The sequence below is a fragment of the Triticum urartu genome, chromosome 7 (genome assembly GCF_003073215.2).
Source record: "Triticum urartu cultivar G1812 chromosome 7, Tu2.1, whole genome shotgun sequence".
In the NCBI taxonomy this organism is placed as follows: Eukaryota; Viridiplantae; Streptophyta; class Magnoliopsida; order Poales; family Poaceae; genus Triticum; species Triticum urartu.
The window spans coordinates 630,587,610-630,600,606 of NC_053028.1; the positions used below are offsets into that span (position 1 = coordinate 630,587,610).

Below are 12,997 nucleotides of genomic sequence, written 5' to 3' on the forward strand. Positions count from 1 at the left end.
TGTTAAGTCCGGTTGTAGATGCTCTTTTTTTTTGCGAGGTGACGGTTTTAGATGCTCTAAGGCTTCGCACTACCCAATAATATTAATTACTCCTATGGTAAGGTTGTAGTGCTACCTACTCTTAGACTTGTAAGTACGACCATCTGGCCAGTTCTCTTCCCCAGCTTGCATCCCATGTCTAATTAACACCAATCAATTATAACACTAATTATGTTGTTGATTTCTCTTTAAATTGTGTATACTCCATCTAATTTTGCTGGTCTCTATACATACATATAGCTCAAATAGCTGGCATGTCTCTTTATTTTCCAGGTATAATGTCTATGCCGACTTGTTCCAAGTGAGACAAAGTTAATTGGCAGTTGACCTTGTCGTTCATCATCCATCCTCTCTTGTCTCCAGAGCCTATCATGGCATTCATATACTTGTATAGTGCCACTGAGCTTGTACCCGCAAGTGGCACTGATTATCTAGTACCCACTATCTATCTATGCACATCTGTCACATCCATGACTTCTCATCACATGATTTGTTTAAGGTAACCATCTGGTTTAAACCACTGAACTTGACCAAGACCTTTTCTTGCAGGTACAATCTTCCCAAATTACCGCGTTAAGAAGATTTACACGGAGCAAACAAACGTAACCTACAAAACTTGCTAAACTTACGTAGATTGGTTAAGGATATCCAGTAGATGTGGCATTACTGAGTGGTCCACCGTGCGTACGTGTTGACTTTCCGAGTCCATTGTCGTTTGTACGGCAATTAGTACATACAGTACACGGTAATTATATAGGTATATAATATAAAGTATGCTGTATGCTGACGCCGATTAGCTTTAGGTTGAATCGATCGCTACTAGTGATTGTCATTGCTTCATGGTTTCACATGCACCTGCTTGCTGCTTGGCTGCTTCCTAGTGCGCAATTAGCATGAAATAACGCGTGACACGTCAGACATGCATGCCACCAGCTAGCCAACCGAACCGAAATGTCTATTGGATCAAAGAGAGTTTGTAGGCCGTACGTCCTCATGATCACAAGCAATCAACGGCTGAGATTAACCACCGAGCGAGACGAGTGCCGTGCATGGGAAAAGTCTAGGCGTTGACGACTTGGCGCGCAAACCACAAAGATCCCATATTCCCATCTATATATACGCACACATGTGAAGGCGTGCTTCTGATTGGGATTAACCAACAGATAGATCCACAAGTTGAGCTGAGGAATAAGATAGATCAATGGCGTTGACGGCCGCGCTGGGGAGACGGGGAGCGGAGCAAGATCGGGACGGCGGCGGCAGCAATGGTGGCAATGGAAATGGCGGCGGCGAGGCGAGGATGATCATGCGGGAGCACATGTTCGACAAGGTGGTGACACCGAGCGACGTGGGCAAGCTGAACCGGCTGGTGGTGCCCAAGCACTTCGCGGAGCGGCACCTCCTCCCGCGGGTTCCCGGCGGCGCGGCGGGGGCGGCCTGCCCCGGAGCCGTGCTGCGGTTCGAGGACGGCCGCGGCGGCGGGAAGGCGTGGGCGTTCCGCTTCTCCTACTGGAGCAGCAGCCAGAGCTACGTCATCACGAAAGGGTGGAGCGCCTTCGTCCGCGATCGCCGCCTCACCGCCGGCGACACCGTCTCCTTCTGCCGCGCCGGCGCGCGCCTCTTCATCGACTGCCGGAGGCGTGGCGCCGGGGTCGTCTCGGCGCCGACGACAAGCCTCCTCGTGCCAGTGGCGCTTCCGCAGCAGGCGACGTCGGATGAAGACATGGCACCGCGCGGGCGGCGCCTCCGGCTGTTCGGCGTGGACCTCGAGCTCGCCGGTGCAGAATGATAGCAGATAGATTACGCACATTACTGTTAGATCATCGAAGAAAGAAGATATGAAATTGTATTCATGTAGTGTTCGGCAATGACAATCTCAAGTTATACTAGTAGTCTAGTACGATTGATTGAGTAGTTAAATGACAATCTCAAGTTCCACCGACGATGCTAGCGCGATGCAGTCGTCGGCGTCTCCTCGCCGTAGCTCCTGCTCGCCGTTGTCCCCCTTGGCGGCGGCGGCGGTCTCCTTGGTCTTGCTGCCCCAGAGGAACGCGTAGAAGCCGACGACGACGAGCGCCGCCCCGAGCACGCCACCGAGGCAGAATCGGTGCCGAGCACAACAGCGTCGACGGCGGTGGTGGCCACAAACGACAGGGAGTTGAACATGGGCGGGTACACGGGGCGCCACACGGCCCACGGCAGACGGCACGAGCACGAACTGGGCGCCCGTGTTGAACACCCCAGAGCAGACCACCATGACCTGGCGCAGGTCCCACTCCAGCCTCCACTCCGCTGCCCAGCCATGTCTGTTGCCAGCGGGTACCAGGGCGAATGCCACGGCGGACTGCAAGCTGCCCGCGACGCAGGTGAGCGCGGTTGCCCAGTACCAGGACGGGAACACGAACACCTGGCGACCCTGGCCTGCACGACGAACCAGAGCGTGTAGCTAACGCAGCTTCCGCACAGGTACAGGGCGTGCCGGTGGCCATGTCGAGGGCGCCGTGCGTCGCGGACGCCCAGGGCCGGCCCTGGGGGTATGGCGGCGGGGCGACGGCCCAGGGCCCAGGCGAGGAGGGGGGCCCATGACAGAGTATATATCTATATTATAGCCCAGCAGAAAATAGGTAAAAATAATACAAAAGAACTAGAGAAAAGAAATAAGATTGGCTAAGCCCATCAGATAGCTAGCAAGCCATCGCTGATCGATTAACGAACGCGAAGTCGCGAAGCGACACCGTGACTCACGCCAGTTGGCAGACAGACAACTGCTCGTTTTCCTTTTCCTTCGTAGGTTAGGTTCGTCAGGCGCCGTGACGCCCGTCAGCCTTCTTGCTCCGTCGCTCGGTGCCTTGCCGTGTCATCCTCGCCTCGCCTTCCGCTGGCCCGCTGCCTGCTGGAGCTGCACGCGCGGCGCGCCGCACGACAGTCCAGCAACCCAGCGGCCCGGCCATCCGGCATCCGGCAAGGCGGCACCGCGGCAATACGTATACAAGTATACATCCGACTGGCGACTACAAGTCTTGAAGTCTGCAACGCGGCCGTCCCCAATCCCTAAAGTACGTTTGAATGTTTCCATCCATGTTCCTCAGTTCCAGTCCATCCCCCAAACCCTAATTTGACAATTTCAGTACTTTATTTATTCTTTATTTAGTATTTAATTACGTATTCAACTATACATCCATGATCCATCCTCCAATTTCAGTATGCATGAAGTTTTAAATTTTCTAATTCAATCAATCATTTTTTTGTCATTCTATGTACATGTCTAGGGTTCCAATCATCCGATGTATAAATTCCTAATTCTTTGTATCCTTTTTTGATCTTTTCTTCATGATTTTAGGACATTAGCCTGCCATGTTACCTAAGAAGAAGCAATTGTCGGGTGCTGAAACAAGAAGGAAAAAGAAAGAAAGTGATCCGAAAATTTTACCATTGAAGGATTCTTTGAATAAGTTCTTTACATCTTCAAGCAATGTTGATGTCATTGAAGAACAGGGGCAAGAAACTACTCCCGAAGAAACCTTTTTTGAAGCACTGAATTATTATTGTTGTCGATGGAGTCAGTCTAATTTAGTTCTTATTTGAGGTAATTAATCATGTCATGTTAGTTTCATTTTATGATTTTTTAGTATTATTGTTGTTGATGGAATCAGTTCGAATTTGGTTATTATTGTTCTCGATGAAGTCATTTAAATTATTATAGTCAAATTTTAAACTAATATAAAGATGTGTGACTAAAAGTTACTCTTAATAAGTTATATATATAATGCACACGCATACATATATATGGTCTTAGGACTTAGGACATAGGGGTCCATGTTATCGAATTCGCCTAGGGCCTTCCAAAACATAGGGCCGGCCCTGCGGACGCCAGCATGGACGTGCAAGTGGAGTGGAGGTATGGCAGCAGGAGACGCGTGCCTTTGCTCAGGCTGATCGACCACCATGGTGCCGGCGACGTCCACCCCTGCGCCGAGGATCTTCATCCTGCCGGGCCAGTGGGAGGGGAAGAGGCGCTCCGCCAGCAGCGCGACGGCGAGGAGGAAGGTGGCCAAGCGGCAGATCTCACACGGCTCACATTTTGTGAGATACGTGCGAGCTATGGGAGTAGCTATGGCCCACCCAGAAGTATTCCACATTTCATCTTTTACGTATTTCAGAGTTAAATCACTAGATGGATGCAGGTTCTATAGAAAAGACACATGCATGGTACATACCTTTTTTTTCTGACTTAAGCACAAACTCTCTCTCTTAAATACATCACTTTAATTATTATTATTTTCATAATTTATACTTAAAAAACGTTTCTAATTTTTTTATTTGAATTCCTGGCATCAAGACCTTTAGAACAAGATCAAACCTGGATACATTTGAAACACGTTTAATTTTAGACATTTCACATTCCATATGTGAAACAGACATATTTCACTAGAAAATGTGAAAACATATTTTCACTAGAAAAATGTGAAACCAACATATTCCACTGGAAACCTATTTACCCCAAACTAAAATGTCAATTTGTGAAACTGATTATTTGATAATGTGTAACAGTTTATTTCAAACGAGTGAGATGTGTTATTTCAAAAATATGCAATTGAAATATACATGTTTTTTTGTGAAACAAACAAATAAAAAATGAAATTCAGGTTGCGAAAACAAAAGGGACTTTTACATTTGTGACCATAACTCGAACCCACTGCTCGGATTTACCCCTAATTTCAAAGCATGCTTAAATTTTCCCCTCCGACGTTAGGTGACCTTACAGAAATGCCCTCCCGTTCTGTTTTCGTCTAGTCAAAGTATGGGTAAATCCGGGTAGTGTGTTGGAGTTAGGGGCACAAATGTAAAGTCCCAAAACAGAAAACAACATGAAACTAAAATGTCAACTTGTGAAACTCATTATTTGGAATGAGTGAAATATGTTATTATGAAATATTGTTTGCAATGAGTGAAATATGTTATTATGAAATATTGCTTGCAATGAGTGAAATATGTCATTATGATATCTTTTTTTGAAATAAGTGAAATATGTTATTATGAAATCTTTTTTGAAACAAGTGAAATGAGTGAAATATGTTAAATGAAATGAGTGAAATCTTTATTTGAATGTGTGAATTGGGTTTTAAAATGACCAAAATATGTTATTTTCAAATGAGTAAATATGTTAATAAAATCTTTTTTCCAAATGAGTGAAATATGTTATTTTTTAAACGAGTGAAATATGTTATTATGAAATTATTAGTTTTAAACTCGTTCGAAATATATTAAAGGTTGGCCTCGTTTTAAAGGTCTCTTCGCCATGAGTTCAAAAATATATAAAAAATTTAAAATCGAAATTGTGGTTTAAGATATATGAATGGATTTAAGTTAGCAAAGATCAAATAAATGGATGAATTAGTTTGGGAGAGAGAAGAGAGAGAGTGTGGACATCACATGTGTGCAAGACTATTTTACCATGTGACCAAAAGTTGACATTGGTGGGACTCGTGTACCGTATTTACAGGTTGTATAGTTGTGTATTCCTAAAGCAAAATGACTAGCATTTTATACTACACAGTGATGCACGAATCTTAAAGGAGCGGCCAGGGATGTGCTGCCACCTAGTGGTACCGGTCAATTTTCCGCTTTCAGATGGCCATGGGAACGAGGTTGAGGAAGTTGGCAGCGTAGGCGGCGCTGGTGGCCCGCAGACCCCAGAAGTGGAGCTCCATCGCAAGTAAAACATCGGCCTCAACCCGTACTGTACACACACATTTGAATTTGGGTCAAGATGAGATACGGATACGAGAAAAGCATGAAATAAACTAATTCATATTCTTAGTCTTAATCGAACCTTAACCTTAAAATCCTTGAAACTTGCACCCCGTCCTTTCTAATCCTGGCCAATCCCGGTTTTCTTGTTTTTTCACTAGTAAAAAAAGGGTTATTTGTCCCGCTTTTAGAGGGCCTGTCGGGACTAAAGGCCCTCCACGTGGCTTCTTTAGTCCCGGTTGGTAACACCAACTGAAACTATAGGAAATTTTTGATTTTTTTAATTTTCAATTTTTGAATTATTTTACAATTTAATCTCTAATCATCCATCATCACTGCTCAATTTAACCTCTAATCTCTAATCACCCCTTATCATTCCAAATCATTTAACTTCCCGGCCGGTCACCCATCCTCTCACTACTCCAGCCTAACCACGCTTAACTTTCGGGTTCTATTCCTCCTCGTTTCCAAGTCTGCACTTGTTGTTTTCCTGACAATAGTAAGATGTCAATCCTATTAACCCTCATGAGTTTACCTTGAGCATGAAGTCACACGTTTCACTGTTTGAGTTTGAAACTATTATTCTAAAAAACAATTATTATTTAGTAATACTAATATTTCTTGAGTAAGTAGTTTGACCACAGATTGACCATAATTTGACCAGATTTGACCAAAATTCAAAAAATTTAAAATAATTATTTAGTAACACTAATACTTCTTGAGTAAGTAGTTTGACCATAGTTTGACCAGATTTAACCAAAATTCGAAAAAAAAACTAAAATTTGAGCATACCTTTTTTCCTTTTGGAATTTGAGGATTCTAAAAATTTGCAAACAAACCGGGACAAAAGGGCATCGCACCCTTTAGTCCTGGTTCGTGTCTCAAACCGGGACTAAAGCCGTGTCTCAAACCGGGACTAAAAGGCCCATTTGAACCGGGACTAATGCCTTTAGCCGCTCGAACCGGGATTAATGCTCACATTAGTCTCGGTTCGTAATGCAACCGGGACTAACGTGTATATTACGCTGTGACCAAAGCCCTGTTTTCTACTAGTGTTTGGTGAAAACTCATTTGGGCTATGGGATGTCGATCTACTCCAACTTGAGATGGCTGACGGCAAATTCCCTTCAGTGTATAACAAAGGCGACTATGCAAGTGTGCAGGCGGGGACAGCATTATGGCTAGTTGTATAAGCCATGAAAGCGTTCTATCGTTATGGTCATCTTTAGGTCCTCGCATGCTAGTGATGACCAACGCAAGCTCCCCTGCAAAAAATAGGTGAGGGAGTCCTGGACTAAGGGGTCCTTGGGCGTCCGGCCTGTTGGACATGAGCCGGACTGTTGGGCCATGAAGATACAAGACTAAAGATTCTCTCACCCGTGTCTGGATGGGACTCTCCTTGGCGTGGATAGCAAGCTTGGCGTTCGGATATGAAGATTCCTTTCTCTGTAACCGACTTTGTGTAACCCTAGGCACCCCCGGTGTCTATATAAACCGGAGGGTTTAGTCCGTAGAGACAATCATAATCATATAGGCTAGACTTCTAGGGTTTTAGCCATTACGATCTCGTGGTAGATCAACTCTTGTAACCCATATACTCATCAATATTAATCAAGCAGGACGTAGGGTATTACCTCTATCAAGAGGGCCCGAACCCGCGTAAAACTTCGTGTCCCTTGTCTCATGTTACCATCAACCTCAGACGCACAGTTCGGGACCCCCTACCCGAGATCTGCCAGTTTTGACACCGACAATAGGTACCATCGCGAGCTGAACAACGCCAGCGTTGTCGAGTTGGTGTCCGCTACAAAGGTCACCAGCCCGCCCGGGATGGAATGTATCTAAACCCAGCTGGGTCATGCTCAACAGAGCGGGGACTGCCACTGTCAACCCGTTGGAACCCTTCGTCACGGCAATATGTTGAGCACCTTGGGGGCATGGTGTGGTCCAGCGGCATCTTGAGCGCTTATGAATTCTCACCCCTTGTAGTCGCCTCCCGCGAAGTCTTTGGCAGGGAACGACGCCTGGTGAGGAGGCAAGCATGTGGTGGTCAAGCAAGTGGAAGGTGGCGTCAACGAGACAGAGAAGATAGAGTGAGGAAGACGAAGATGACATATGGGGTGAGAGTAATTCGAACCGAGATCACCCTTTTCCCTGTGCGACAAACAGATCAAGGATGAAAATTGACAGGGATCAAAAAAGTGTAGGCTGCCAATTTCTCAGATTGGAAAGTAGGGCTAAATTCCGACTCGCTCTACGAGTTTAAGGTTTATTTTGGACTTCTCTCTTTGGATAGTTGCCACAGTATGGCAATTGAAGAACTATGCACAAAGTCGTACTATCTAGGGCCCAAACCGAGTGGCGCCGAACTTACCGCAGACGTACCTTCTTACCATTTTGGGCCCAACCCTAGTGGCCCCAAACATCGGCCTGAATCGCATAGCATCAGGCGCCAGAGCTGAAGGGGCAACGCTTTTTCTCGCCTGCAGTGAGACGGACGCGGCTATGTATTGGTTGTTGCGACACATAGCGCAACATCACCTGTACTACCTCATAAATGGGCCGGTCCAACACGCGGAAGAAGACCAGGATCCCTAGCACACAATTTTCTTCTTGTTTGTTTTATTGCTTTTATTTTAATTTCTAAAATGGAAACAAATTTTGTCTATTTTTTTACAAATCTTCATCACACATTCCAAAAACGTTAATGCATTGTTAAAAAAATGTTTGCGCAACTTTGAAATATGTTGATAGTACTCACAAAAAATGTCCATGGCAATTAAAAAATGTTCTTGTGTTTAGAAAATTGTACGCAAATTTTCATAAATGCGTATACAATGTAAAATTGTCCGTGAAATCCAAAATATATTTCATACCATTCAAAAAATCTACGTGTCATTTAGAAAAACCATGTATTTCAAAACTATGTACGTGAAATTTTTAGAAGTTTTTTATAAAATATAAAAATCTTTCGTACCATCCAAAATAGTACGTGGCGTCTTAAAGAAAGATTCTCTCTTCATCTTGTACATATTTCTGCCTTCTATAAAGCTAAGGTACGAGATTGCGTACTCTCAAAAAAAAGATTCTCTCTTCAAAAAAATGTTTGTGGCATCTTTCATGAATGTTTTTACATTGTCAAGGAAATGTTACGTGGCTTAACAAAAAAATTAGGGCCAACTAAAAAATGTTCAATGTTTATTTTGAACAAATGTATCGAAAAACCAAGACAATGGTAAAGAAATGTCTGGTTCAAAATGTATCAAAACAATGTTCATAACATGTATTTAAAAAATGTTCAATGTGTAGAAAAATATGTACCAAGTGTATATAAAAATATACGTAGTGTTTTGAAAAAAGTAGACATATATGCTAAAAAGTAAAGAAGCCGATGAAGAAACGCCAAAAACACAGGAAAACCACAGACAACTGTACGCCACAAAATCAGAAAACCAAGGAAAAACGACCAAACTCGGTTAAAAACACATAAAACCGATCAAAAACGAAAAATCGAACAGAAAATCGAAGGTGTCCATTTGTTACTGGGTCAGCCCATTCATCGACCGCTTAGGCGTGAGGCCTTGCCTCCCCGGGTGCCGCGCGTCGCTATTCGTTAATTTCTTTCTTATTTGCTTCTCTATTCGTTCATTTTCTATTTTTTATATATGTTTATAATAGCCTACTCAACTTTTATGGGACCGAAATCAATTGTTGTTATTGCTTGTATATTTTGAAAATATTATAAATACATACATTCCAAAAATAATTTACTTAAACAATTTTTAAAGCGTTCATCAAGCATTTGAAAAATGTTAGCGCAGTGTAAATTCTTTGTTTCCACATTTTTATAAAATGTTTGCAGCTTTCAAAATGTTATTCAGGACCTTTTAAAATGTTCATCTGTTTAAAAAATTGATATTTAAAAAATATGTATACAATGTAATAAAAATGTTTGTCTAATTTTACAAAAGTGTTCCATACTATTCAAGAAAATAATCATAACATTTAGAAAAATGTTCAGGCATTTGAAAAATATGTTCGTGATGTTTAGAAAAATGCTACCATCTAAAAACTTCAATGTGTATTTAAAAATGTTTAACATGAGATGAAAAAATGTTCAAACATGTAATTAAAAAAAGTTCGTCATGTATTTGAAAAATGTTCGGCGTGTATATGAAAAATGTACAAGGTGTGTTTAAAATGTCAACATGTATTTGAAAAAGGAAAAGAAGATAAAGAAAAGGAAAAGGAAAAAAACACCGAAAGGAAAACGACAAAAAAAACATAGAAAAAAAGACATGTGTAGAACCTTCGGATGGTGTCCCGGGTTTGGGGTCACTCACCACGTCGTTGTCCGGCCAGGTGCGGGGCTACGCATCCCCATGTTGGTTTACGTGCAGGCCACACCAAGGCAGCCTATCGTGCGTAGAAGGAATCATCCCAAGACTTGACGCGTGCTCCAAGATTTAGAGGTCATCTACTACACATTTTTTTTATATCAAAAGACTTTATTCATCATATAATGAAAAGATCGTTTACAAGGGAAGATGAAAAAAAATCAGGGATAACATCCCAAACACAAGAGGTACTAGAGCTAAAAGCATATTTTGCTATAGTATTCGCCACCTCATTGGCCTCTCTAAAACAATGTAAGAAATCAACTTGGACAAATTCCTTCATCAGCTGTTTACTTTTCATCATCACTTGAACGGAAGGTCCTGCATAATCGTTCTCATCTTTCATAGCATCAATGGCAAAAGAGCTACCAGATTCAATTATCAGCTTGCTACAGCCAATGCTCGCCGCCAAATAGAATCCATTTCTGATCACAGTCATTTTCGCTAAGTCTACATTAGGAACGTGAGGCTTGAGCCATGAGGCAGACGCAACAAAATTGCCATTCTCATCTCGGGCCACTGCGCCAGAAGCTCCTGACAATGTTTCAGCGACGAATGAAGCATCAACATTTATTTTAACAAATCCTTTGGATGGCTTCTTTCACATCTGATCCAGTTTACGCTTTGGAGACTTTGAGTTAGTAGTGTTGGGGAACATAGCATGCAATTTAAAAAAAAATTCCTAAGATCACACAAGACCTATCTAGGAGAAGCATAACAACGAGATGGGAGAGTGTGTCCATGCACCCTCGTACCGAACGTCTGATAACCCACAAGTATAGGGGATCGCAACAGTTTTCGATAAGTAAGAGTGTTGAACCCAACGAGGAGCTAAAGGTAGAACAAATATTCCCTCAAGTTCTATCGACCACCGATACAACTCTACGCACGCTTGACGTTCGCTTTACCTAGAACAAGTATGAAACTAGAAGTACTTTGTAGGTGTTGTTGGATAGGTTTGCAAGATAATAAAGAGTACGTAAATAAAAAGTAGGGGCTGTTTAGATAAAGAAACGATAAAGTAAATATAGCGAGTGTGGAAAAGTGGTGGTAGGAGTTGCGAAATTGTCCCTAAGCAATTGACTACTTTACTAGACCGATAGCAAGTATTATGTGGGAGAGGCCACTGCTAGCATGTCATCCCTTACTTGGAATTCTATGCACTTATGATTGGAACTATTAGCAAGCATCCGCAACTACTAGTGTTCATTAAGGTAAAACCCAACCATAGCATTAAGATATATTGGTCCCCCTTCAATCCCGTATGCATCAATTTCTATGCTAGGTTGAAGCTTCTGTCACTCTTGCCCTCCAATACATAGTCCTATCAACATACAACTAACCCTATGGTGTGATCCACGCGCGCGCTCATATGATGGGCACTAAAGGAAAGCAACATAATCACAAGCAAATTAAATCAATCATAGCAATTCATCAACAACCGATAGGACAACGAAAATCTACTCAGACATCATAGGATGGCAACACATCATTGGATAATAATATGAAGCATAAAGCACCATGTTCAAGTAGAGGGTACAACGGGTTGCGGGAGAGTGGACCGCTGTAGATAGAGGGGGGGAAGGTGATGGAGATGTTGGTGAAGATGGCGGAGGTGTTGGTGAAGATCGCGGTGATGATGATGATGGCCACGGCGGCGTTCCGGCGCCACCGGAGGAGAGGGGGAGAGGGGCCCCCTTCTTCCTCTTCTTCCTTGACCTCCTCCCTAGATGGGAGAAGGGTTTCCCCTATGGTCCTTGGCCTCCATGGCATGGGAGGAGCAAGAGCCCCTCCGAGATTGGATCTATCTCTCTGTTTCTCTCTGGTTCTGCGTTCTGTTTCACCGTTTCGTATATATATGGAGATCCGTAACTCCGATTGGCCTGAAATCTTCGCCGTGATTTTTTTTTCCGAATATTAGCTTTCTTGCGGCAAAAGAAGAGCTTCAACCGCCTTACGGTGGGCTCACGAGGGTAGGGGGCGCGCCCTAGGGGGGGCCTGCCTCGTGACCACCTCGGGCACTGGTTCGCGTTGATTTTCCTTCCGAATTTTCCATATTTTCCAAAAATAAGATCCGTCTGTTTTTATCCCGTTTGGACTCCGTTTGATATGGATATTCTGCGAAACCAAAAACATGCAACAGACAGGAACTGGCACTGGGCACTGCATCAATATGTTAGTCCCAAAAATAATATAAAAAGTTGCCAAAAAGTATATGAAAGTTGAATAATATTGGCATGGAACAATCAAAAATTATAGATACGAGCACCTCCGTATTCAGCACACGTTCAGCATGATGACGTCCCTCGAGCTCTTGATCCAGTAGACGGTTGAGGGAGAGTTCCATCAGCACGACGGCGTGGCGACGGTGTTGGTGATGTGATCCGCGCAGGGCTTCGCCTAAGCACTACGACAATATGACCGAGGTGGTAAGCTGTGGAGGGGGCACCGCACACGGCTGAGGAACAATTGATTTGTCTTTGGGGTGCCCCCTGCCCCCGTATACAAAGGAGGAGGGGAGGAGGCGGCTGGCCTAGGGGGCGCGCTAAAGGGGGGAGTCCAACTAGGACTCCCAATCCTAGTTGGACTCCCTTTCCTTTCCCGGGGGGGGGAAAGAGGGAAGGGAGAGGAACGGGAGAAGGAAAGGGGGGGGGGCGCCCCCCTCCTTAGTCCAACTCGGACTCCCTATAGGGAGGGGGCGTGGCTACCCCTTGTGGGCTGCCTCCCCTCTCCCCTATGGCCCATGTAGGCCCAATATTCCCCCGAGGGGTTCCGGTAACCCCTCGGTACTCCGGAAAAATCCCCGAATC

At 44.0% G+C, this 12,997-nt stretch overlaps 1 protein-coding gene across 1 annotated transcript; it reads left to right on the forward strand.

Annotated features, from left to right (window-relative positions):
* Positions 1 to 1,207: 1,207 nt before the first annotated feature.
* LOC125524813 (B3 domain-containing protein Os06g0107800-like) lies at positions 1,208 to 1,928 on the forward strand. Its single transcript, XM_048689841.1, has one exon. It carries the CDS (start codon positions 1,241 to 1,243, stop codon positions 1,826 to 1,828), a length of 588 nt encoding a protein of 195 aa, XP_048545798.1. The 5' UTR covers positions 1,208 to 1,240; the 3' UTR covers positions 1,829 to 1,928.
* The last annotated feature ends 11,069 nt before the right edge of the window (positions 1,929 to 12,997 follow it).

Bases quoted from the DNA above. Each gene is read 5' to 3' on its own strand.
- LOC125524813 (XM_048689841.1), top strand. From the start codon at position 1,241: ATGGCGTTGACGGCCGCGCTGGGGAGACGGGGAGCGGAGCAAGATCGG.